The sequence below is a fragment of the Ambystoma mexicanum genome, chromosome 3p (genome assembly GCF_040938575.1).
Source record: "Ambystoma mexicanum isolate Mex_15411 chromosome 3p, UKY_AmexF1_1, whole genome shotgun sequence".
In the NCBI taxonomy this organism is placed as follows: domain Eukaryota; kingdom Metazoa; phylum Chordata; class Amphibia; order Caudata; family Ambystomatidae; genus Ambystoma; species Ambystoma mexicanum.
The window spans coordinates 664411847-664437376 of record NC_090925.1 but is presented as its reverse complement, the minus strand read 5'-3'; the positions used below and the strand labels follow the sequence as shown (position 1 = coordinate 664437376).

The 25530-nt window shown below is 42.2% G+C and overlaps 1 protein-coding gene across 1 annotated transcript in view; it reads left to right on the top strand.

The window, feature by feature from the left end:
- The window catches only part of LOC138580696 (loricrin-like), a 67210-nt gene extending 42185 nt beyond the window's left edge, over positions 1 to 25025 (top strand). Inside the window, exons 15-28 of the mRNA XM_069651439.1 lie at positions 2671 to 2706; positions 2802 to 2822; positions 4384 to 4419; positions 4516 to 4539; positions 5685 to 5723; positions 5820 to 5840; positions 7417 to 7455; positions 7553 to 7573; positions 16897 to 16935; positions 17032 to 17052; positions 22456 to 22488; positions 22584 to 22604; positions 22701 to 22715; positions 24845 to 25025. Of these exons, the coding sequence (XP_069507540.1) occupies positions 2671 to 2706; positions 2802 to 2822; positions 4384 to 4419; positions 4516 to 4539; positions 5685 to 5723; positions 5820 to 5840; positions 7417 to 7455; positions 7553 to 7573; positions 16897 to 16935; positions 17032 to 17052; positions 22456 to 22488; positions 22584 to 22604; positions 22701 to 22715; positions 24845 to 24850 (372 nt within the window). The 3' untranslated portion in view covers positions 24851 to 25025. The remainder of the gene's footprint in view (positions 1 to 2670; positions 2707 to 2801; positions 2823 to 4383; positions 4420 to 4515; positions 4540 to 5684; positions 5724 to 5819; positions 5841 to 7416; positions 7456 to 7552; positions 7574 to 16896; positions 16936 to 17031; positions 17053 to 22455; positions 22489 to 22583; positions 22605 to 22700; positions 22716 to 24844) is intronic.
- The last annotated feature ends 505 nt before the right edge of the window (positions 25026 to 25530 follow it).

The window sequence follows — 25530 nt, the reverse complement described above, 5'->3', positions numbered from 1 at the left end:
ACTTACCCCCTCTTCCCTCTCCCTTCTGCACTTGCACGTTTTGAATATTCACAAAACATAGTAGGTTTGTCCCCCTCCCTCTTCCCCAACTGCTCTTAAATTTTGTGTTGTAAATGTTGTAATGTACTTCCCACTCTCCCTCCCTCCATACCCTGTGGGCACTTTGAAACAGTATATTCTTATTGTATAACCACCTTACAAGTAAACAATACATAAATAAATACATAAATATGTCCTTACCCCTGTACACATTCCAGCCAGCAGGAATTACACATTATCCCCTCTGTGCATACACTCCAATCTCCTTGCCCTCATGCTCCAAACGCTGGTCAGGAAGGTTGACAATTTTCAAAAAAAGAAAAGGACAGTGAACAAATCAGCTCTTACAGTATGCAAGGGAACAAGAGCCAAAGCATGATACAATGCCCTGCCATGAGGCATACAGCAGAAAAGAGAAACAAAGGAATCAGACAACCCCCCAATCCACCTAGCCCAACAGAAACCACTGCATTCAGTGGCCCAGACAAATGGTGTTTACCATGTTCCAGGACTCCAAAGTGTAAACTAAACTCCCACAATAGATTTGGCCTAATAGTAGCATTGGCAAAGAAAAAGTGCATCTTGAAGAATCGAGTTAAATCATATTCTGTCATTAGATGCCATGCTCTAACTGGGAGCGACAAAACCTAGGAAGAAATAGCATTGCAACATCATAAAATGATTGCATACATAGGCTTAAATGTGCACATTTAGTCAACAGTAAGGTAGGGTAAACTGATTAGGCTCGTTGGATCTTTAAAATATTGACTGTGTTAAAGAAGGGTGTTAAATTAGGAAGAACTGGACTGGACATTAGGGGCAATCCTCAAGAATTCAGACATCTTTTGAACATGCCGTTATTAGATTTCCCAAACTAAAAGGCACTATTTCATCATACGTGGCTAAGCCCTCGAATTACTTTTTGAGAAGAAAAAACTGTCAAAGTAAGGTTTGGGAGATACTGCATTAATGCACATTGGAAAAAATAGAACAATAGATGGTGGGGATATATTGAGCAGCTGAGTTTGCAGTGGTCTTCTTTGAGATCATAGCAGGAAGATGCTGGCCTACCTTCATCAGCCATGCAATGTTTGTTGAAGATACCTGTATCAAGGACTACTCCAACACTCTTGACTTGCAGAGAATTGCCCATTATGGATTTATTTGGAATTAAGGTGAATCGTAAGATGTCATATGTTCAATGCATTTTTTTATGCCCACTTTTTCATAAATCTGCACTAGAATATCAGCCAATTTTATTGTGAACCCCTTTACATTGAACAGTAAGGTTGCATAGACAATGTGCCCCAGACACTTTACGTAATTCAGGCTAGGATAGAGCATGCAAAATTAAACATGACCATAGACTACAATGGAAATATATTGTTTGTGTTTGCTGGAGGATGGTAGTGGTTCTGAATATAAAATGGAGCTGGATTCTCATGAATAACACTCACTTCTGAACGCAAATTGAGTAGGCTGTCTGAGATGCCTTCAGAGATGTCAATGTGATGAATTTCTTAGACTGACATATAATGAACCAAAATATCTGATCTACCATAAAGATCTCTTACGGACTGCACAAAGACAACCACATAATTACTGTAACATTGGATAATTGAGGGTGGAACAAGTCTATGGTCAAAGGCTTCAGTTCAGCTCTACATGGGCAACAAACTTAAGGGATTGTTATGCATCAGTGGATGGCATCAGGGAATGTTCTTCATAGTAACACAAAATAACACACAACTACTGCCTCTATCCCCCTAGACATTATTCAGTCATAAAATGAATTAATTGTCAAAATGTAAACCCTAATCCTATCATTAGCACTGAGAAACCTGGCCCTGTCTTGGGTAGAGAGAAGGAGCAACTATAGAGTCTTCCAATCGAGTGCCAGATACTAGAGCAGTGGACATTGAATGTCCCCCTCCTACCATCTGTGTTTCTTATCGGACAATCACTCAGTATCATCAAGGGATGCATGTGGAGGGCAGTTAAAGACTCTCAACCTCATCACCTCAGCTGAGGAGTTTGACTGGGGCTGATAAGGGGCAAGGAAGAACATGCAACCACCCCCCAACCTTAGCTCTTGATTCCAACAGATTTACAGCCAGATGAAGGCACATGGAAATCCTCCTCTCTCTGACCTCAATTAAACAATTACCTCTGGGGTTTGTCCGGTTTGGAGTGGTATCAAGGGGAAGGCTGGAAGATGGGGGACCTTCCATTCCAGCAGTAACCGCGTAAGTGGTGCAGCAGATTTTTCATTGATGACATCCCCTGCAGTGCTTTAATTGTCTGCCAGTTACATGTGCCACTTTGGGTGGAGGAAGAGGTACTCCGTTGAGAGTACCACATGTGTCTGGTTCCGCTGGAGTCTCTTGGGCCTTTGATTTGTTAGAGAGGAAAGAAGATGGAGTGGGGGCTGGTAAAGGTAAGTGCTGGGGTTAGGGGAAAACAGGACGAGAGGGGCTACAGTGCCCCACAGGTGTAGGGTACTTCACTCTTATGTTTAAGGTCTTCAGGCCTAGATCGGGGTCCTATCATGATTTCTGCAAAATGTGTTAGAGTGTTGTGGATTCAACATCATAGACCTTCATGGAATCCTGTTATTTTGTTTTCCAACAGGGTGGTGGAAGCAGCGGTATCAAACAAGTCAACTTGGTAAAATAAGCAACTAAGTTCTTCTTGTATTATAAATGGATTTGTCTTTTGCTGTTATCAGTTATCTACATAACAGTTATATTTGTTTCTTCCAGGCTGGTGGTGGCGGCTCTTTGGTAAAACCATCTTGATGAAACTTGATTTTTTTTCTGATGAATTGTGTTAAACATATAACAATGTTTTTCATTCACCATCAAAGATCAGCCCATTGGAATTGGAATGTTTCTAACAGTAAATATGTTCTTTTTCTTGAATGCCAAGAAATAGTTGGATGTAAACAAGAGATGAGTTGTTGTCACTTGAGGTTTATCTATTGAATTTAGAAATGGATTGATTGTTCAATGCCAAAATAAAGAACAACACAAATGTATAAATAGGACTTTGCTGGAAGCAGTAGCTAATGTTTATTGTGTCAGCAGTAAGGATTGGGTGATACTGGAGCAGGAGTGTGTCTTCAAAAGATTAAATTAACCAAAATCTCTGATACCTTATATGTCTGCACGCAATGATTACTGATAATATGTGCTGTAATATTGGGTCTCCATCTCATTATGAGAATTCTGCCAATAGTGTGGTAATTGAAACAGATTCTCAGAAATACAGCATAGAGTATTCCTGAAAATCTGCATTCAATATTTCACACTATATCTTGTGTCAATTTTCACCATTGTCTTGAGGGTGGACATCCATTCTCTAGATAAGCAGATCATTGTGCTAATGTAGAATTTGTAATAATCCACAGAAAGGTCAATATTGACTCTTCATCTGCATTATACTGCACAGGGGTTGAGAAGGTATTTGTCTTCATCCAACATTTTCACCACTCATGATGCCCCATTAAATATTTTGTTACATGAAGTTGGTGAGCAGTGCTAGAACATCCCTTCACTTCATGAATGAAGACACTTTCAATCGTCTGCTTTTTTACTGTTTTTGTAGACATTGGAGGTGTTTCTAAGGGTATTTAAATTCATAACAGGGTGGTATTTACTCAATGTGCTATTTGTAGGACTACCGTGTGTGGAAAATGCCCTACACTGCATAATTTGGGAGCAGGTAAATAAGGCAACATTTGAAATAATGCCTGTTTTTACAGCTACCACCAGATTCACTTTGAGGTTGTCAGTGAAAATCCTTGTATCTTTGGAAAAATGTTTGGGTAGTCAGCATCAGTTCAAGAAAACTTAGAGTAGCTTTACCCCCACATAAAATACTGTGTGGCACAGGAACAATAATGCTGATAATGGCAATGTTAAGCTCCCGAGCAATGTTACTGTTAGGGATTTACATGTGGACATTTCCATCCATATATTCAGCTGCCACTTGAAGTTCTTGACCAGTCCAATGATTAATTCCTATTGAATTTTGACCACTATTGTTTTTTTCGAATGTCAAGTGGGTGATGATAGTGTGAGAGTGTCATCTGTGGTTTTTGCAAGGGGGACCCTGTACGCCCCAAATGTAGAAGGCAGGCAAAACAGGGCCAATATTACCCCGATGGGGGAAACATAAAACTGCCATGGTCTTTCATATGCCTGAATACAATGTTTTAAATGCCCTAAGAATTGATGCGGCATCTACACAGACATTAAAGGATTTCTCGTGCGTAAATGTCCCTGAATCATGTCTTCTTCATCCAACATCATCATTCAAGCATCCTCTTCTCTTTTCCTGCAGGGAGGTGGTACTGGCAGCATCAACCAAGTCCACATGGTATGCACCAACTACTTAGTTTTGCTAGCTATTAAAATTAATTTATCATTTCATGATGGGGTTTATTTTAATAGGTATTTGTTTGTTATCTTCTAGGTTGGTGGTGGTGGAGGCTCTTTGGTAAAAAAGCTTTTTTGCAAGTTTTGAAAATTGTATCTACTTTTAACGACTAGTGTTGCCCTGTAATAATTGTTACCTTAACTCTTCAACTTCACAGCAGCCCTTTAAAAGTGACACATATCTATCATGACATTGTGATCTATACATGGGCTGCAAGATATAGATTAGAGTAACCAGCCCAAGCAGGTAATATCACCTAAATGTCTTGTGAGAAATGTTATACAGGTCAAGACAGGACCAGATTACACCGGAGAAGGAAGACAACAATGGCTTCCTTTCCATGCTCCCTACCTTCGGGATGGCTTTGGTATTGGGTACAGCAAAGAAAGATGATAGCAGCCCCCAAAATCACCACTCCCCCAAACCACCCACCCACCGGCCCCACCCCACAAGCACCTGAATGTGTTACAGCCATTTCACATTTCTTTCTGACATGAATGTCTTTATCTACAGAAGTAAAGTTTATGATGTGAAACCGTCTCTAGTGCCAGGTATCGTGGCTGCAAGAGATTGGCAAGTCTAGGATGATAACAAAGGAAAGATATTCTGCACTCCACACATTGGCTCATGCTGGAAGTGAGCAACATTTACAGCTGGGCCTCCACAGCAACACGTGCTCGGTGCGGTAGCTGTCATTCAGTTACTTTGTCACTGTGTGTGGAGTGATGTGGAAGAAGCAGGGAGCAACACTCTCTATTCTCCCCATGAGGTTTTCATGCATGCTTTGGTCATTACATCGTTTTGTCAAGTTTTAAGAATATTCTAATTATTCTAAAGTCTGCGTGGCAGTTACACCGGAATTAAAGGACCGCTCCCCCAACATTGACCCATGCCGAAAGTAAATGGACTTTAATGTTACGACTGCAGTGGGTCTAAGAATAGGGTGATTCCCTGGATGTCCAACAGGTGGAGAGCTCATCATAACATTCATACGGCAGCCATTCATTTGATGTTTTTCTTTGTGCCAACCGATGGAGAGAAATGATCATGTGCCCCACAAACATATTGGGGAACTACACAGGGAAGTGAAAGAGATGCAATCAGTGGCAAAGGCAGAGTTCTGTAATACAATGTGCCCACTTAATTTCGACATTATGTCTTCTATATCTTTTATCATTGTTCAAACATGTCCCTCTCTTCTCCAGCAGGGCGGTGGTAGCAGCAGTCTCCAAAGCATCCCAATGGTATAAAGCAAAGTTTTAGTTTAGCACAATGTTAACAATAAGTAATCTCTCATTGAATGGGGTTCATTCTAATGTTGATATTCTTTTATCTTCTAGCATGGTGGTGGTATCTCCTGGGTAAAATATTTTATTTTGCTATTTTTCAGAAATGCAATCAACTTCTATTGAATAGTATTTACCTATACAATTGTGTACCTATATGAGAATGTCATTATGTGTGGCTCTTGCAATAGGAAACCTGTATACCCAAACTTTTCAAGTTAGGCTAAATATGGCCATCTTAACCTTGGGCGGAAATACTAAATTACCATGGTCTTTCACATGCCTGAATACAATGTTTTACAATAGTTAAGGCTTAATGCGGAGTCTACACCAACATTAAAGGACCTCTCTTGCACAATTGTACATGCATCATGTCTTCTTCATTTTACATCATTATTCAAGCACCAAAAAGGTTTACATGGTACATAACAACTATGTAATTTTGCTATCGTTTAACATGAATTTATCTTTTTATTAATAGGCTTTATTTGAATAGGTGTGTGTTATCTTCTAGATTGGTGATGGTGGAGGCTCTTTGGTAAAACATACTTGTTTGCAAGTTTTGACAATTGAATCGGTGTTTAATGACTAGTGTTGCCCTGTAATAATTGTTACCTTCACTCTCCAAGATCACAGCAATCCTTTAAAAGTGACACATTTCTAGCATGAAATTGTGATCTATACATGGGCTGCAAGATATAGATTAGAAAATCCAGCCCAAACAGTTAACATCACCTCAGTTTCTTGTGAGAGATGTTATACGGGTCAAGACAGGACCAGATTACCCCTGAGAAGGAAGACAACAATAGCTTCCTTTCCATGCTCCCTATCTTCGGGATGGTTTTGGTGTTGGGTACAGCAAAGAGAAATGGTAGCAACTCCCACAAGCAACCCCATCTAAAGCACCTGCAGCTGTTCCAGACATTTCCCATTTTGTTCTGATATTAAGGCCTTTATCTCCTGCAGCAAAGGCCATGTGAAACTCTAAAGAGTGTAGGTAAAGCAGCTGCAAGAAATTGGCAGGTCTAGGATGATGGCAAAGGAAAGATAGTATGCACTCCCCGCCTGGGTTCATGCTGTAACTGAGCAAAATGTACAGCTGAGCCTCCACAGTGACCCATGCTCTGTGCGGCAGCTGTCATTCAGCTACTTTGTCACTGTGTGTGGAGTGATGTGGAAGAGGCAGGGAGCTAGACGCTCTAAGCTCCTCATGAGGCTTTTCAGGCATGATTTGTTCATTACATCATTCTCTCAAGTTTTAAGAATATTCAAATTATTCTAAAGTCTGCGTGGCAGCTACACCGGAATTAATGGACCGCTCCCACAGCATTGGCCCATGCCGAAAGCAAATGGACTTTAAAGTTGGAGTAGCACACTGCAGAGTATAGGGTGAGTCCCTGGATGTCCAATAGGTGGTGAGAGCATCAGAACATTCACACGGCAGCTATTTGTGTGATGTTTTTCTATGTCCCAACCCATAGAGAGAGATGATCATGTGCCCCACAAGCATATTGGCGAACTACACGGGGAAGTGAAAGAGATGCAATCAGTGGCAAGGGTAGAGCTCTGTAATACAATGTGCCCACTTTATTTCTGGATCATGTCTTCTATATTTTATATCATCTTTCCAACATGTCCATCTCTTCTCCAGCAGAGCGGTGGTAGCAACAGTCTCCAAGAATTCCAAACGGTATAAAGCAAAGTTTTAGTTTTGCTAGATGTTAACATTAATACATCTCTTAATGATTGGGTTTAATTCTAATGGATATATTCTTTTTTTCTTCTAGACTGGTGGTGGTGGCTCATGGGTAAAACAAACTTTGTTTGCTATTTTTAAAAATGTAATCAAGTTCTAATGAATAGTATTTACCTATAATCCTTGGTTTAACTTAATTCTCAGCAGTACTTCAAAAGTTGCACATTTCTTCTATCAGTTATTTACAGTCGTTCATTGATGGCAAGTTATAGTTGAGAGAAACCAGCTCGAAGTTGTAAGCTCACTTGAAGTTCTTTTGTTGAATCTACAAATGAACTGAACCTTCAACATCTGAATATTGAAGAATGCAAACTTATACAGAGAAAGTACTATGTTCGCTGCCTGTGATTATTCTAATGATTTAAACTTTTTTTGGGGAAACAGTCCATAAAAATGGTAAACAAAAGGAGTTGACTTTATTTGAAGCAACACACTTAAGTACACCAAATAGCAGCTTCCACAATAAATGAGAAAGATGAATGCCTTTGGGTAGGCGATTGGGCAGTTTGATGAAACAATTAATGCAAAAAGTAATATATTCTCCCAAATGAAAAATACTGCGTTGTCCAGGAACTAAGATGATGATTAGAGAGATTTTAAAATCACGAACCATTTTCCAATTATGGTTTTCAATTGACACATTTGTATCGTGTGTATGTATTTGCATTTATTTATTTGTAAATCGCAGCCAAGCCCTGAAGCATCAGGCCGCTAATCGTACAATTACACTAGGCAAGAAGATACAGGCATAGCGTATAGTCATAGAAATTATACATGAAATTATGCATGAATGGCATACAGTCATACGACATGATTTACAGCATATATTACAGAATACATTTACAAAATATTGCAAACAAACAACAACAATGACAAGGCAGAAGATGTATACAACGGAATGAGGCTGACGTAGTATTTGAGTCTTTATTATGATTGTGGTAAAAGAGCGGGCGGGCTGGGGTCTTGCTGGATGAGCCAATTTTTCGTCTTGGTGTGAAATAGGGAGAAGGATGGTTCCTCTCTTATCGATACAGGGAGTGCATGCCAATTCTTAGCAGCAAGGACTGGGGAAACTGACCCCCTTGAAAGTTGTTGGTTAAAGCGTGGGATGGAAACACAATGCGACTGAGCAGATCTGGTAGGTCATACTGATGAGTGCCGTGAAAAAGTGTTGGACAGGTATATAGACAGGTAGACAGGTGCTTGGTTGTAGAGGCACTTTTGGGTGAGTGAGAGTGATTTCAGATATTGAGCCATTTTATAGTTTGTCTAGTTGCCGTGATATGCTGTTTTCTCGGAATGTTACATGCAGTGCTAATGGCGTTGTTTTGCATAACTTGCATTTTGTAGAGGTTTTGTTGGGAGGTGCCCAGGTAAAGTGCATTGCAATAATCAAGCTTTGATAAGACTAATGCTCTCGATACTGCGATGCAATTAGTTGTTGTCAGGTAAGGGCGGCAGGCCATAATAAGCTTGCAAGTATAAGCCGTGGCTGGAGCTAAGGCATTAGTTTGTCTCGCGAAAGTGAGAGCGTAGTCAATATGGATTCCTAAGGTTTTCACGTCATTGGCTACTTTAATAATATTGCAGTCAATGTTGAACGAGTTGAATAAGGAGCCTAATTTATTCAATCTAGCTGTTGACCCAAGGAGGAGCAGTTTGGTCTTGTTGTCATTCAGACATAACCCATGCTTTGCCATCCAAGTCTGTATAGTGCTGTAGATGTTGTTGAGAGTCTTGCTGTCTGCAATGTGATCACCAGTAGTTGGGATGGATATCTGGGTATCATCCACGTAATTGGTGTACGTGACTCCCAGATAATCAAGTGTATCAAAGGGAGGCTTGGTGAACACATTGTGGAGAGTCGGGCAAACACAAGATCCTTGTGGGACCCTGCAAGTCACTGGCGTCGGTAAGGCTGATGCTGAAGGTGCGTAGACCCACATGAATCTGTTACTAAGGAATGATTCTATCCATGTGTTTGTTCGGTCGGAAAAGTGTGCGGCAGATGGCAGGTGTTGACATAGAATTTCATGGTTTACCAGGTCAAAGGCTGCAGAAAGGTCGAGTAGTAAAAGTAAGGCTGATTTACCCTTGTCTTTTAGGATCTGAATGTGTGTTTTCAAGTCAAGGAGCACAGTCTCTGTCCCATGTCTTGGTCTAAACCCTGATTGTCTCAATCCTAGCAAATTGTTAGATTCCAAGTAATGCTGTATCTGAACATATGCTGCGCGGTCTAGACTTATTTGTAAAAATGGAACAGTTGTGATGGGTCTGTAGTTTGACCGGTTACTGGGGTCTAAGGAGGGTTTCTTTAATAGTAGGAGTACCCAGGCATCTTTCAAGTTATTGGGTACAATGCTTGATTCAAATGAAGCATTGATGAAGGAGGTAATGAAAGGGGCGAGTACATTGTCCACCTCCTTGATAAGCGAGATGGACAGGTGTCTCCCTGACAATTGGAGGGTTCAAGTTTCAGTATTATAGTTTCCTTCTCTTTGATGGTGAGTGGCTTGAAGTAGAATTGGGGTGTGTGCAATTTAGGAGTGGGTGGTAGGTCTTGAGAGGTGGCAGTATCAATGATAAGGATTTTTTTCTTTCTATATTATTTAAGAGCATATTCATTTTGTCTTGAAGAGCAATCTGTATGTTGGTGCACCATACGGTATCTTTCGTACAAGTATCGGGTGCGGGGCTGGAGATTTCAGTCCTTTCAAGATATTAAATAATTCCTTCATGCTGGAGTTCGCTTTGGTTATTCGGTCGTGGAAATTCTCTTTCTTCGCTTGGACAATGGCTGCCTTATTAGTTGAATGAGGCTGCCATAATGATGTCTCTATTCGAAGCCGATGGGGTGCTTTTCCATTCAAATTCAGCCATTCTTTTCAATTTCCTGAGAGGCATAAGATGAGGAGTGGATCACTTATTGAGGTGAGCTCGGGGTTTAGATTTCTAAGGTTTGATGGGGGCTATAGTGTTAATAGCCTTCAGGATGGTTTCATCATATAAGTGAATGAATACTGTCGGGTCAGAGTGCATTATGACACGGTAAGTGATAGGTTGTAGTAGTTGTAGGAGATTCTCTAGTGTGAGGTTGCGTATGCTTCTGGTCATCGTGGCTAGTGCTTGGGTTTGTAGGGTCGGGAGTGCTGGCTCTTCGATAGTAAATGTTATAAAATGATGGTCTGTCCATGCAAAAGGGGCATTGGAGTGTATATTAATGTTGTAGTTCAGGTCTGCTAGCCAATCTAGCGTTTTCCCTTTGTTATGTGTAGGGTTGATTATGCGATGTATGAACCCTAGTTCAGCTATGGTGTCCTTGAGGGCACAGGCTTTGGTATCTTTTGGGTCTTGGAAGCCAAGATTAAAGTCTCCCAGAATAATTACTTGAGAGTTGCTTTTAGTGTTGGTCGATGGCAGGTGAGATATGTTGTTTTCAAAGGAAGTGGTAGGGCCTGGAGGTGGGTAAATCAAGTGAATTGTAATGGTAGATGTAGTCCATGTGGATAGTTTGATGGATAAAAGTTCGGCAGACGGTAAGGGTTGATTGTTGAACAATCTTAGGTCTAGCGCTGTTTTATAAATGAATGCTGTGCCTCCTCCTATTGAGGTGTTGGCATCTCTATCCAAGCGTAAGATAGAGTAGTTATCTGGAATGGCGAAGGCAAGTGATGGGCCTGATGCTGGATTCAGCCAGGTTTTCGTGATGGCAATGAAACCAAGGTCATGTAGTGTTATAGTGTCAGCTATGTCTAAGGCATGAGCTTAGACTGATCTGGCATTGATGAGGCCTGTTTTGATGGTGGTAGCTGGACTGCTGAGTTTGGGTGTTGAAGACTTCCGTTTGTTTGTAAGTGTAATAGGTGGCGTAATTGTGATGTCAGAGGGGGAGGTTGCTGTTGTGCTATCTTTGTTATGCCTTGTGTGATTTTGGCGAGTGGATCTGGAGCCACGTCTGTGGTTCCTCAACTGTATAGGACAGGAGGTGGTGTGGCATGGTATAGAATTCCGTATGGATGGTTAGAGTGTTTGGGAGTTAGAGTCACTTACTGGCGGGCAACGTGTCGTTTAGCCGCTGAAGCATACAATGGTGCTAGTTTATGTGCTGGTTTGGGCTGAAGGTCGTTCTGTTTTGTAATAAAGACTGTTGAAGTTAGTCTCAAGGAGAGGTTCCGTTCCAAGTGAAGGCAATGTTTCAGGGATTTCGAGGGTGGGCTGTGTCTTGAGAGTGGTAGACTAGTTGATATAGTTAGGCGAGTAATGTGTGCACTATGACTTAGTGGGGTGTCCATGTAATTTAATCGGGTACAGCCTATTAGGGGAGCTGAATTGGTCATGTAAGAGTAGGCAAGGCTATGAGCAAAGATGATGAGCACTACATGCTGTGGCAACATGGCTAATGCTAATAAAGGTAAAACATTAAGCAAGTGCACTTTGTGGGTTAGCATCCGCTAAGTTAATGGTACCAGGGAGAAGGCTGATGGCTTTGAGTTACTAAGGGTAATGCCAGTAACATGCAAGGTGCGATGTTACAATGCAGTGACATAGGCAGTGATATGGACAATAGATTTCGAGGAAATTCCATAGGCAATGATGCTGAAGGCTATAGCATAGTCAATGACTGCAAGGTATTGATATAGGAAGTGGGGCTGCAAAGGGCTGCACTGCATCCAAATTAGGGAAGAGTTGTTTTGTAGAAAGCATTGATAGGACATATATTCTTAATTTATATCCTTTTGCAAATAGCTTTTGCATTATAAATGAAGGCTTTATGATTTGCATAATGAATTTGAATCAATGTACTTTGTTTACTTTAAGAAGCCATTCTTTAGCCTGATTCGCCGGACTCTCTGCATATGATTGTCAAGATGTAACAAATCCCCGTTTGCAGAAGTTTTCCCCACTCCTTGTTTTTGAGGTTCTTGGGCATCTTGGGCTTCTGTAAACCATGCCATTGTTGGGGCTCGTGGACACCTTAGTTTTTGGTTTAGCTTTTCATGGTAACCTTTTCATGGTTGCCACTTAAAATTCTTGAGAAGGACATTTGTCCGCAATACGTTTTCCTCTGCCTGACATCTTCTGGCCAACCTTGCACTAAGTGGATGGCGAGAGTGGTTAGTTTAATTATCTCTTCCAGACTATTATTTAAAAGCTCAATGTCCACTGGTCCCCAGCGGACCCTATTACTCCCTGCATTTACGATCAGATCCCTAAGAGCACCCTCTACAGTAATACAAACCAATGAGCTAAAATTGGCATGCACCATGCAATGGTTGCTCCACTCATTATTTGTGATTGTCAACTCCAGACAGCTGCTAAGCAGGGAGGCAACAACAAAGACATAAAACAGGGTGGAAAGGCTTACACCGCTGTGCCATGTCAATTGTCTCGGAAAGATGCCATTTACTTTCCCATTTAGCATCTGTAGACCTACTGATGCCATAGAAATGCACCATTTCCTACCAGACTGCTCCGTAAACCCCTGGTCGACCAAGATCATGGTTTTATCCCAAATCGCCCCTTCCTGTTCTAATTCAACACAGTTTGCATTAAGGTCCCCAGCCAAAATGACCCATCCCTCATTTCTCACACATTGCCATGCTACAACAGGCTTTGTGATTGCGGCCAAGAATGTGTCCAAATTTGCGATACCTCTATGCCAATATACATTGAATAAAACAATAGACTCTTTCTGCTGCTAATGTGCCAAATGGGAGGTTCAACACTTTTTTTCGGCAATTATCCCCAGGCCAAATTGGATCACAATCAATCGACCGCCAACTGGTCGACCCCCAGTACTCAATCTCGTTTCCTGGGTAAAAACATAATAACCATCACTCACGGATGGTGATATTAACATTATCTCTTGTAGGCAAAGACAGCTACACTTTTTAAAAAGGGATATGGTTTTATCAGTAAATAAATGCACGCTCCCTCATATGTTTCAGGAGACCATTTTTAACTGCTCCTCTGTGCTAAAAATGCCTTCAGGTCTGCGCTACTTGCATGCCTCCTTTCTTCCATAGGGTTGTGAACACTCCAGACCAATCCTCTTCAATCCCTCCACCCCTACCCTCTGTACTAGCAACTTCCCTATTCCACCCATCACTGGCATTCACCGATATTGAGAGACCAGCACCATGTCCCCTCCCACTAGGCTCCCCCCTATGTTGCTCCAAATGCATAATCTCAAATCCAAGTTCAAACAGTCTCTTTCTCTCATTTACACAAGTGCCATAACAATTATTGATCTAAAGTGGAGGACACATCAATCAGTCTTTATACAATCCACAAATTCAACTCGGTCAACATCCAAGGAGGACAAGGCCAGCAGGATACCAAGTTCCAAGAAAATCGCCATCACATTTGTTCTATTTATGCATATTGGCCTGTTACTATTGTAATGGGTCGCTATACACATCTTATTACTGGAATACTCTAGAGGTAGTGTGTTTTTCCTAGGCAGAGTCCCCAATATAGATTTATTTACCTTATTCTCTATGGTGGCTACCTGTGGATTAATCTCAGTACTCCTTGCTCACTTGAGGATGCCAAAGGACAATCTCTCACCACCCCTGCTCAACATTAGATCATTATTTTCCCATGTGCATAAATATTATGGGCACTTGGGTACTCAGAGTAGCAAACCTCCCACCCATGAGGACCATGCAACAACTTATACCTGCTCGGCACACTATCCAGGATTTTCGAGTTGTTCTTACTAGGGGGCCAATATAGATTCCCCAGCAATTTATTCAGTTCCGAGTTGTGACCAACCTCTAGCTTTGCATTACTTTCCTCCTCAAGCCAAAGGCCCAAACTCCTTGTGGAACCCCCTGTGAAGTCTTTTCCAGGATTCCTGGCTGTGCCAACAGGGGGGAAGGAATCCGTTGTTTAAGTTACACTAGGCTCTGACTTATTCAGACCTATTTCCAGACCAATACCCCCCTCGGTTTGTACAGCCGAATGCTCCGTCAAACTGTCATCTGGAGTGATCAAGATTAAATAATCAACCAGGGCATTCAATTCGTCCACCCTCAGAGCATTCTTATTTACATTAGTACCCTTTGACACTGAAATTAAGGGGGACAAAGGCCCTTTTTCCCTTCTCGAACTGTCGGGAAATTCAGAGACTCCGTAATCTTTACATTTACATATGAATTTATGCAATGAAGCCCCTCTGAACCAACAGGGTTTGTAGTCTTTGTTTTATTACTTTTATTACCACTCCTTTTTGTCCCTTTCTTGAAAACTACCCCAGAAGGCTGTTCCCGTGGATCGACTCCAAGGAAACTGACATCCACAGTCCCCACTGCATTGTTGCCTCTTTCACAATACAATACCTCTGCTTTGATCAACAGCCAACACCTCCTCCGCCCATCCACAGTATATCCCCAACCCTGGAGACGGGGCACCCAAGTTTATTCACAGCTGAGATCTAAATACCAATACCGCCCTCTTCTTTTTGTTCATCAGATATTATAATCTGGCAGTATTATCTTGGATATGTGGCCCATGAGTAGCAAGCTGTGGGGGGGGGGGGCTCACAAATATTGCTGTATAGTTCCACAAAGGAACTGAGAACCATATTAAAGGCATATACGGTTGGAGAGAGGAGGCATATTCGATCATCAACCTCTTGGATAGTATGGTGTAGGAAGCTTCCGACCCACAGGTCAACTTCCTCCTAAGCCCCCGACATATTATTATCAATGCAATTGGTCAACTCCATTGGAGTTCCAGGATCATAGGCATCACAAGTGTGTTGAACCAGGCTCACTGAGGGAAATACTTCTACTGGGTCCGAGATAGCTGATTCAGCAAATTGGATCATACTGAGATCATTTATTTGTGAGTAATCAAAAAGCGCTAATGCGCAGATTGAGCTCACAGGTCAAATTTTGGTACTGGATCCAGACTTAAGAAAGAAATAATTGAATTTGTGGCCCGCTGTATGGAATAATAAATTGGCCAAAGGTCAGCCAAGTTTTTTTGTTGGTCGAAAGACAGCACCTCCTTTCCTGCCCCACTCAATTGGGGGTCTTTGCGGCAAGTCCTTCCCCGGTGCAGGCCTGTGGTCGACCTAAGTTGTGCAGTAATTGCATGACCAACTACTCCTCCGGGAGTTCACCACAGGGTCATGCTCAAATGCCAGCCCCCAACTCTTAATGGCTGTCTGCAGCTTCCATGTCAGTTTCATTCCATGCAGGGGTGAGTGCAGCAAGGTAGTATGGCTCTGGAGCACTGCACGACCCGTGCGTGCTTGCTTTCCCCGTGTGTCTGTCTAAAACAGCTTTAGTTCGAGGATGGGTGCAATAAGGGCAGTCACTGAAATTTCACATGGGATACAGTCTCAATTTTTGGTAAACTCACCAGCTATCTCAGTCAGCTCGTCACTCACCACTGACGCACTGCGCTAGATAAGCGCTGTCGAAGACTGCAACTATCAAGCCAACTCTACTAACACATTAGACCACTGAAGACCTCTCTTGCACCCCTCCATGCTGCGCTCTGCACACAGCTGCTGTATTTAGACGTGAGTTCACCTGGTCCTGCTCCAAGTACCGCCTCCTTCAGTAAACACTGCAGTAACACTTTCAGGGATTCCAACCAGTCTGGGCAGCTCACTGCAGACCACGTTCTCCCCACTCTGTGTGATGCTCCGTGCACAACTCGTGCATTTAGAGGTGAGTTTGCTTGGTCCTACTCCAAGTACTGCCTCCTTCAGGAAACACTGTAAAAACACTTCCTGGTATTCTTGGCAGTCCTAGCAGCTCCCTGCAGACCACTCTCTCACCAATCGGTATGGCACTCGGTGCAGAACTGGTGTATTTAGAGGTGACTATGCCTTGTCCTGCTCCAAGTACTGCCTCTTTAAACACTGTAAAAACACTTCTGGGGATTCCAGGCAGTCCGGGCAGCTCACTGCAGACCAGTCTCTCACCACTCCCTGCTAGCTCCCGCTCACACTAGCTATCCCTCTTTACAAATATTCGAATAATGCTGAAGTCTGCTGCGACAGCTAGCCCAGAATTAAAGGGGACCACTTGCACGTCATTGAACTATGCCAAAGTAATATCGACTTTAATGTTGCAGTAGCCCACGGCAGCAGCTGTAATTATAGGGTGATTCCCTGGATGTACAATAGGTGGTGAGAGCATCAAAACGTTCACACAACAGCTATTACTTTGATGTTTGTCTGTGTGCCAATCCATGGAGAGAAATGAGCATGTGCCCCACAAGCATATAGGGGAACTTCACGGGGAAGTGAAAGAGATGCAAGCAGAGCTCTGTAATACAATGTGCCCACTTTATTTCTGGATCATGCCTTCTATATCTTACATCATCTTTCCAAAATGTCCCTTTCTTCTCCAGCAGAGCGGTGGTAGCAGCAGTCTCCAAGGCATACAGACGGTAAAAAGCAAAGTTTTAGTTTTGCTAGATGTTAACATTAATACATCTCTTAATGATTGGGTTTAATTCTAATCGATATATTCTTTTTTATTCTAGACTGGTGGTGGTGGATCATGGGTAAAACAAACTTTGTTTGCTATTTTTAAAAATGTAATCAAGTTCTAATGAATAGTATTTACCTATAATCCTTGTTTTAACTTCACTCCCAGAGTTCTCAGCAGTACTTAAAAAGTTGCACATTTCTATCAGCTATGAACAGTGTTTACTTGATGGAAAGTTATAGTTGAGAGAAACCAGCTCAAAGATGTAAGCTCACTTGAAGTCCGTTTGTTGAATCTACAAATGAACTGAACCGTCAACATCTGAATATTGAAGAATGCAAACTTATACAGAGAGGGTACTATGTCCGCCTCCTGTGATTAATCTAATAATTTAAACGTGTGTGGAGAAACAGTCCATCAAAAGGGTGAACAAAAGGAATTCACATTTGAAGCATCAGAGCTAAGTACACCAAATAGCAGCTTCCACAATAAATGAAATAATTGATGCCTGTGGGTAGGTGATTGGGCAGCCTGATGACAAAATGAATACAAAAAGTAATACATATTCTTCCAAATGAAAAATACTGTATTGCCCAGGAACTAAGATGATGATTAGAGAGATTTTAAGATCACGAATCATGTTCCAATTATGGTTTTCAATTAGGACATTTGTATCATATGTATGGTTGCCACTTGAACTTCTTGAGAAGGACATTTGTCCGTAACACGTTTTCCTCTGCCTGAAATCTTCTGGCCAACCTTGCGCTGTTGTGAAGTGGATGGCAAGAGTGGACTTTATTTCATAGATCACTGGCGCTTATTGCGATCACTTTCATATGTGCTTCTTGCAGGGAAGAAATTGTTGTATAGCCCAAATATCAGGAATATGCAAAAACAGTAAAGAGAAAATGTGCCACCGAAGGGGGGGGGGGGTTACTAGCACTCCACACTCATGCTCCTCCCCAGCGGTAGCTTTGCGATGGGGAACAGCCAAATGAAGGAGACTACAGCTGTTAGGCAGAATTATATGTAGTACCCTTTGGGAACACCACACACAATTAAGACTACAATTAAAAGTACAAATTCACCTTTGGTACACGTTGTACTACACAGTAAAGTGGTAGCGATGGCTGAGCAGCCAGACTTATCTCAAAAGTAAGTGAGCAGTATCAATAGTTACGCAAAGCACAGCAATCACTATGATTCAAACAAACACTGACTCAAGGTTTCAGAGTAAAAGAATGTACATTTATTACACATCAGTCATATAACATTTCACTAAAGTAAAGCAGTTGATAAATCACACTCCTACTACACCACACCACGCCAAATAGATTTTGGAGAAGTTAAGCTAAAAAAATGAAGTGTGAGCAAAATGGCACTCCAATCACTTAAAAGGGAGCGAAAGACAAAGTTGCACACAAATTGAGCAGCACCAACGGGTAAGTAAGCAGGGCAATCTAGAAAGAGGAACTACAGTGAGGGAATCAAATCAAAAAGGTTTAGGGCCAAAGTCAATAGGACAAAAGTATTTTGCTCAAGATCACACAGTTCAGTGTAGTTTGCAGTTAAGGCTTTGCCAAGAGTTCTGAACACAGTTGGTCAGCAGAAAAGTTAGTTTAAAGAGTAGAGAAGGACAAGCCCTCAGATTGGCGAAAGGTTTCACACACCTTCATCACGACTGGACGAAATGAACAACCGGGTTTGAACAGTACCTTAAAATGGAGAAGCAGCTGTAGCTGAGGCGGACGTTCCTGGCAGGTCATGCAGGCTCACGGTTCCTGAAGCGACTGTCAGACTGACACTAAATAGGAAGACTGGAGGGTCCTGCACTGCCCAGGGAAGAAACCAGCAGCAGAGCAAAGCAACAAATAAAAGGTGCGCTCCTTAAAACCCAAGCAGGGTCCGACCTTCCTGGCTATCCGGTTCACTGTAGCTCTGCACAGCAAATTCAACCAGAGGAGGGAGGCCTGGCTTGGAGTTTGGGTGAACTGGTTGGTCCCAACAACTCAAGGGGAGAAGATTCCATGAAGATCTTCCCTGTCGTTGGAGTATGAAGATTTGGACCTGCAGCAGGGCTTCACCGGGCGGTTCAGTTGTTGTAGGGCTCCTATTCTGTCAGCTGCTCTTCGGTTCTTTCATTCCAGTGTCAACTCTGCCTTTCTAGACCCAGAGACCTGCTTTTTATGCAGTTTTCCCCCATTCACACAAACTGGCTGTCAATCACACAGCAGGGTGGCTGTCCTGCCGGGACAGTATCCACAGCCAATCGATTAGAGTGTGACATGGGTCTCCAAGGAAACCCTGTGCAGGGAGTCCTAAACCCCTCCCTCACATCCTGTCCCCCTAAGACATACAGGGCTTCTGTGTAGAAGCCAGTGAAAAGACGGTGAACAAAGGAACCAAACCTTATACAAAAACAAATGGCAACTAAACCCAGCCAGAACTGTATGAAAACGTATATGTTCCAGCCGGTTTAAGTTCGAGGCTACCAAGATAGCCTAAAACAATACCAGGGTTATTTAAGATAACCGCAGTTGGAAAAATAGGGAAGTTACCACTGCCACCAGCCAAATCTTAATGAAAAAGGAGCGAAACAATGCTCCAAGAGAAACAGACAAAAGGGATAAGTATCTTTCCAGTACTCTATGTAAGATAGTTTGTACTGAGTCTGTGTGTTTTAAAGAGACTAATACAGTCAATGGCAACTTTACACGTTCTGGGAGACAGTAGTCATTCTCAGGAAATTGAGTCTGAGTTGGGCAGTCTAAAAGACAACCCTGTGTCACTGCACTGAAGGTGCTATGTAACACATAGTAAAAAAATGATGCCAGTTGAGTAGGTGAGTCTCAACAGCCTATGAAAACAAGAAAATGTTAAACACACACAGAAAAACACATGTAAGAGTGGGAAAAAAGGCTCACACTCTTACCAGGTGAAACAAATAAATCCTAGAAATCCAGCAAAGCTGCTGAGAGACTCAGTAGGTAAGGGAAACCATTCTGGAGAATTCTCCCTAACAACAGCCCACGTCCCTCAGCAACACTGCACTTCACATTGGTCCTAACATGTCTTTCTGCCAATTATGGCTGTCTCCCCAGAACCAGATGTGATATTGTGAAATATTGCTCAAAGGAGCAGAACCGCAGAGAGACCTTCATGTCCTAGTACAACCACAGAGAGACCTTCATGTCCTAGTACAGATGGTTACAATTACTTTCCCCCATACCTTTCTGGGACTAAGCAAATTAATAGTCAAATATATGCCTGGAATTTTTATTTGAAAGTATTAACTGGATTTTGCCGCATGCATGATACTACTTAATGATGTCCATTAACAGCGAGTAGCAAGGTTCAATAGGCTTGAACAACGGATGTGAATGCTTGTGTAACTTTTAGAACCACTAAAGACAACCCAATGGTGTTGTTAGCCTGATATTAGGTGTACCATTTTCACCCTGCAAGTTTGATAAACCCAATTTTGCATGCTGTAGCATTCATCAAATATGTGCCGCTAAAGTATCTCACTGGTCCCGCAAACCCCATCTCACCTGCAATGCTGCTTCAGTAAAAATAGAAGCAAGCAAACAGGGCACAATAGTAGAAATCGACAGAGAGGGTGAACGAAATGGCAGATAGAGGAAACAGAGTTAGTGAGAATGAAGCAGCGGCAGAACAGACTAAGGGACTGATTTACAAACACATTTTAACATGAGAAAGTCCCATTCAAAAGATATTTTTGTAAATCAGGCTCTAAGAAGGGAGAAAAGAAGAAGCAGGAGAAGAATATGTGGTGGAAATGGAAAGGCGCAAAAGAGAAAGAGATTCAGATCAGGGCAGAACAAGGTAGATTGAGGAAGAGAGGAATATGGAATACATGATATTCATGAATGGTTTTATATACATTAGATGTACAAGTGTGGCCATACATTTTAATAAAAGGGGAGCAGGAGGAAGAAAAAAGGGAGATCATGGAAACTTGACAGTGGAGGTTAAAGAGAAAAGTATAGGGCATGTGGTGAGAGCAGACAAATGGTGAGCAGTATAAGGAACAGAGGATAGAAACAAAGATGAGGGAAGTCTTTAGGAAGGATATTAGTCCTAGAATAGGAAAAAGAAAGTAAACGAGGGAGCCACAAGCCAGGATAACAACATACAAGAGATTTTGACGGGTAAAGAAATATAGAGGGCAAACATCCCAAAACTCTCTTAAACTCACAAAATTCAATCTCATCAAAGCCTATCTTTACTGAACCCTCAGGTTTAATCATCATCTAAGAAATATCAAGCCACGGCATGGATATATCGCTTCATCCTCGCAGTAATCCGACATCAAAAAGTGGTCTATGGGAAGTCAGGCCATGTTTGACTGCCAACTGTGTCTCTGCACTCATTGGTCTTCAGCAGCTCCATGGTTATTTTACCCATACCACTCTCCTCTCACCAGCTGAGAGCAAAGACAAGGATTGTTCAACTTCAAAATATAATCCTCCAACAGATTATTTTAGCTCAATGCGTCCATTCTTAGTAACCCAGACTTAGTTTCTCTGTCCATGTCAAATGCCACAAACAGTTCATAACCAGGACAACAGAGTCTATGTCGCTCCATGTCTCTGTGTCGTACATGGCCTGCTAAGGGCGCAAATGGTCGATACTGAAATGGGGAGTGTTACTTGTGCACTACTGCTGGAAAAAACAGGCAATGCTGGAGTAGAGACAATTCCCTAGGTGACTGATGTGTGTTTGCAACAGGAGGGAGGATAGATCAGGGGCAACGTGCTCACCTTGGACGCAAGACATCACGGAGTACCACAGGTTTGATCCCTGGGTCCGTGCTCAGAGACCCCTGGGTATTAAGAACATTATAAATAACCTATCATATCACTACAGTCCTACACAACCTTTAGAGGAAGAAGTCTGCAAGCACATTATGTGTCTGGCCCTAGTGCATGTCTATTGCACCAGAAGGAAGAGCAAGTCCACCTCTAATTGCAAGAATTTTACGAAGCATTATAGCTCTGGGCACGTGTCAAACGTGTGGCGAGTGAAACATGTCCACCATGCCCAAGATCCCGGGGCAAAAAGAGGAGATAGTCACACCCTCGTAAAACAAGTTTCCTCAAGAACATATCTAGTCACCCATTGAGAAAGATGTACTGGCTTCTATAATGTTGCACAACAACCCATTTACAATAATGTAAGTTAGAATTATTCATCAGATGGTTTCCTGTTTCTTTCTCGTTGGTCTTCCCACGAGCTGGTTAAAGCGTGTGTTTTCTGAAGAGCTGTAGGTAATAAAACCGGGCCATGAGAATACCATTAAAAACAAAACACAAATTGACTTGCTCACTAGCACTTAAGCATGTATGGAGATTTCTAAGGCAAGACCAAACCTTATTGTTTACTTGGTAAAATGGTTGAACATGTGTTTTGCGTGTCCTTACCTCGTTATGGAGACATGTCTTCCTGTCTCCTACAGAGTGTTGGTGGCGGAGCTGGCAATGAACTTACGGTAAAAAGAGCTTCTTCATGGTACCCTATTCACATACTCGGGTTTTCTTTAATCATCCACATTAACATCTACTCTATTGCTGTTTTCTCTTACAGGGCGGCAGTGGAGGCACTTTGGTACAATCATATTCAATTCTTACAATACTTCAAAATGTGCCATTGCCAAATGGCCATCACTCATCTAATACATGTCTCTTTTGCTTCTTCCTACAGGTGCACCGAGCGCTGGTAACAAATACATTTATTGTGATTGTTGCTTGGTTTTCCCAACTTACTATCGTAGAGAAATCACTGGTTTGAAGTTGTATAAAATGGGACCACAAAATGACTGGATTCTGGAGCAATGCATGTGGAGAGGCAGAGATGTTGGGGACACATTTGAGCCAACATGCTTCCTTGTGATGATGACAATTGCAGTATTCCTGATAAAATGGAACCTGCCCTTTTTGGCCAATCTCCAACAGACAACCCTCTTCTTAATCAGGCTAAGTACTCCCGAAGTTGCCTTCCCCATTCCTTCCCTCCCACTCTTCTGATGGTCTGTGCCACAGTGTGAAATGAAAATGTTGTTGTGACACTGGAGGGTATATAGTTTTCGGAGCAGATCTTGCAAGTAGGTTATGTCATTGGTATCCCGCCAAAAGGGTCAATGATTTCATTTCTGGACATATCGTAGTATTCTTCCGGGTTAGTAGAAACCAACTGACAGAAAATCAAGTCACCTAAGGCTCATAATGACATAGAGGTCATGTATTTTGTCAACGCTCGATGAATAGAGTGATATGTGGTCAGGCCACTCTCTCTAGGAAGAGCAAGTGGAGGTACTGACAGTGAGTGTGTGGCAGGCAGTGTCAAGAAAATGGCAGAGAATTTCACCAGTAAAGGAAGTAAGTCTGTATTCCTAGCTAGCTAAATGGCCAGTGCACCCTCAGGGGGTGACAATGAGAAAATGTTGTAGTCAGACCCTGGCATCTGTAGAGTAAATTGTAGGCAGTGGTCCTCTTCTGCACTGTACCTGATACGGTAGACTTTGTAAGTAATTGTAAAAAATATACAAAAAATATATAGTTCTGGATAAAGATTTTTTTTTAAATAACATTGTTGCGTTAATACAGAAACTTTGCAATGGTGCACACCAGTTTATCCGAATGTATCTAGTACTTGTCAATGTAGTATGGTTCTAGCTGAAGTTTTTCAACTCAGGCATTTAGTCCTTTCCCTGATTGAGCTAGTGTGCAATGCATGAGCAAGGAGGGGCCCGCGAGTGACCCAGGGCCCTCACGTGGTTCCAGGCCTACCCATGATAATATCGATCTGGTTTCAGATGATGTCATCTCTCACCATAGACTCAGACCTAGAGGGTCTATAAATAGTTTGAAACCCGTTACCAAAACCGCTACCCACCCAATGGACTCAGGGGCACGGCGAAGCTCGATCTTAATCGTCATGCCAGTAGTGGGCTTGCCACCACCCTCCACACCGCCTTCCATTGTACCCTCTGGGGCCACAGGTAGCCAGGGTACCCACGTCAAAAAACCCACTGGGAAGGACTTCACCATGGCCGGGTCATGCTCCTGAAAGACTATCTGTTAATAGTAGCTGGCTGATGTCACACTGTATCTCCATAAAGTTCCCAAGCTTGATCCAAACCACTAGGAAACCAGAGATGCTATCCTAAACAGAAGCCTGCATTGGCTACGGGTGGTGCGGGGTTGATCATTTATTAACCGGGAACATATCATATGCTGTACTAGGGTCTGTCATGAGGGAGTAAATGGCTTTACAGACCATCGCTTGGTAGAGCGTACATTAAACTTTAGTAAACTAAGTGGTCCCTTATCCAATTCTGTAATAGTGCTGTGTCATTCACCCTGTTATAACCCCTCTCACTGCGTTTTGCTCACAGGAGCAAATGCTACCCAGTTGGCGACCAAGCCCCTCCTTGATAACATCTTACTCACCCAACCAAGACATGTGGTTCACTGATCTTTTTAAGTGATTTTTGTCCCAACTCAGGTCGACGGGTATGGACTTTGTTATTTACGTTATTAGGTGATACATGATTTAGTTCAAAGTTATTATTGTCTCTCTGCACCCTAATGTGACAATCTATGCGCGATGTGATGTATGTGTCAACCTGTTAGGGCTCTATAGCCGAAATTAAGTTAAGAAGAAACAATGGTGCACGTTCAATTAGCACAAGAGCAAACTTGGCACCACATCGGGAAAGGAGACAACAACATGTGCTGTGTCTTGGGTGGAATATATGCTTGCACCGTTCCTGTTTAGCAATGTTTGCATTCTGATCTTTTAATTTGGATCCCCGGCTCAATATGCCCCATTCTTCTCTCTTTTAGGCATAAGCAGCCCTGCTATCACATGAAGGATTCCAAAGAGAGGTGATTTCTCTCGGCTCAGTCCCCCTCTTCTTCATCTTCCTGCTCGGCACGCACAATGGATATGATCGTCATTGATGTTCTTGTATTTTGCTGCATCCCCTAATCATTTTCCAATAAATTATCACACACTTCACAAATATCAGCTCGTCTGTTATTCATTTGGTTCATGTGCTGCTGTTGGTTTATAAGGTAGGACCTTACGTTTGCAAACACCAGGGAGTGGGTAGAGTACCCACCTGTACATGCCATGTGATGAGAGATAGACAGAGAGAGAGAGAGAGTTACTATGAATGCCATGGAACATTCTGGAAGGGCAAGGGTGCGTTAATCTAGTCTGCTGTGTGAATGATTGTCTTCTTATAGGTCATATTTGGTCAAAGAGTTTGTCCATCTGAAATCACAATTTGGTTCTACGCCAATAATTAATAATAAATTCACTCTTTGGGAAGTGGTTGTGGATCAATTTGTGCACATAGATTACTTGTAAAGAAACTTGACATCTAAAAGGCCTTACATTCAGTGGGGGCTTCTTGTTCCTCTTGGGTAGTTGGGCATTGCTATTAGATCCCTCTGCCTGCCACTGTTTATTTGTTTTATTTCTTGCTTCTGTTTATGTATTTTATATTTTTATCACAATATTGTTC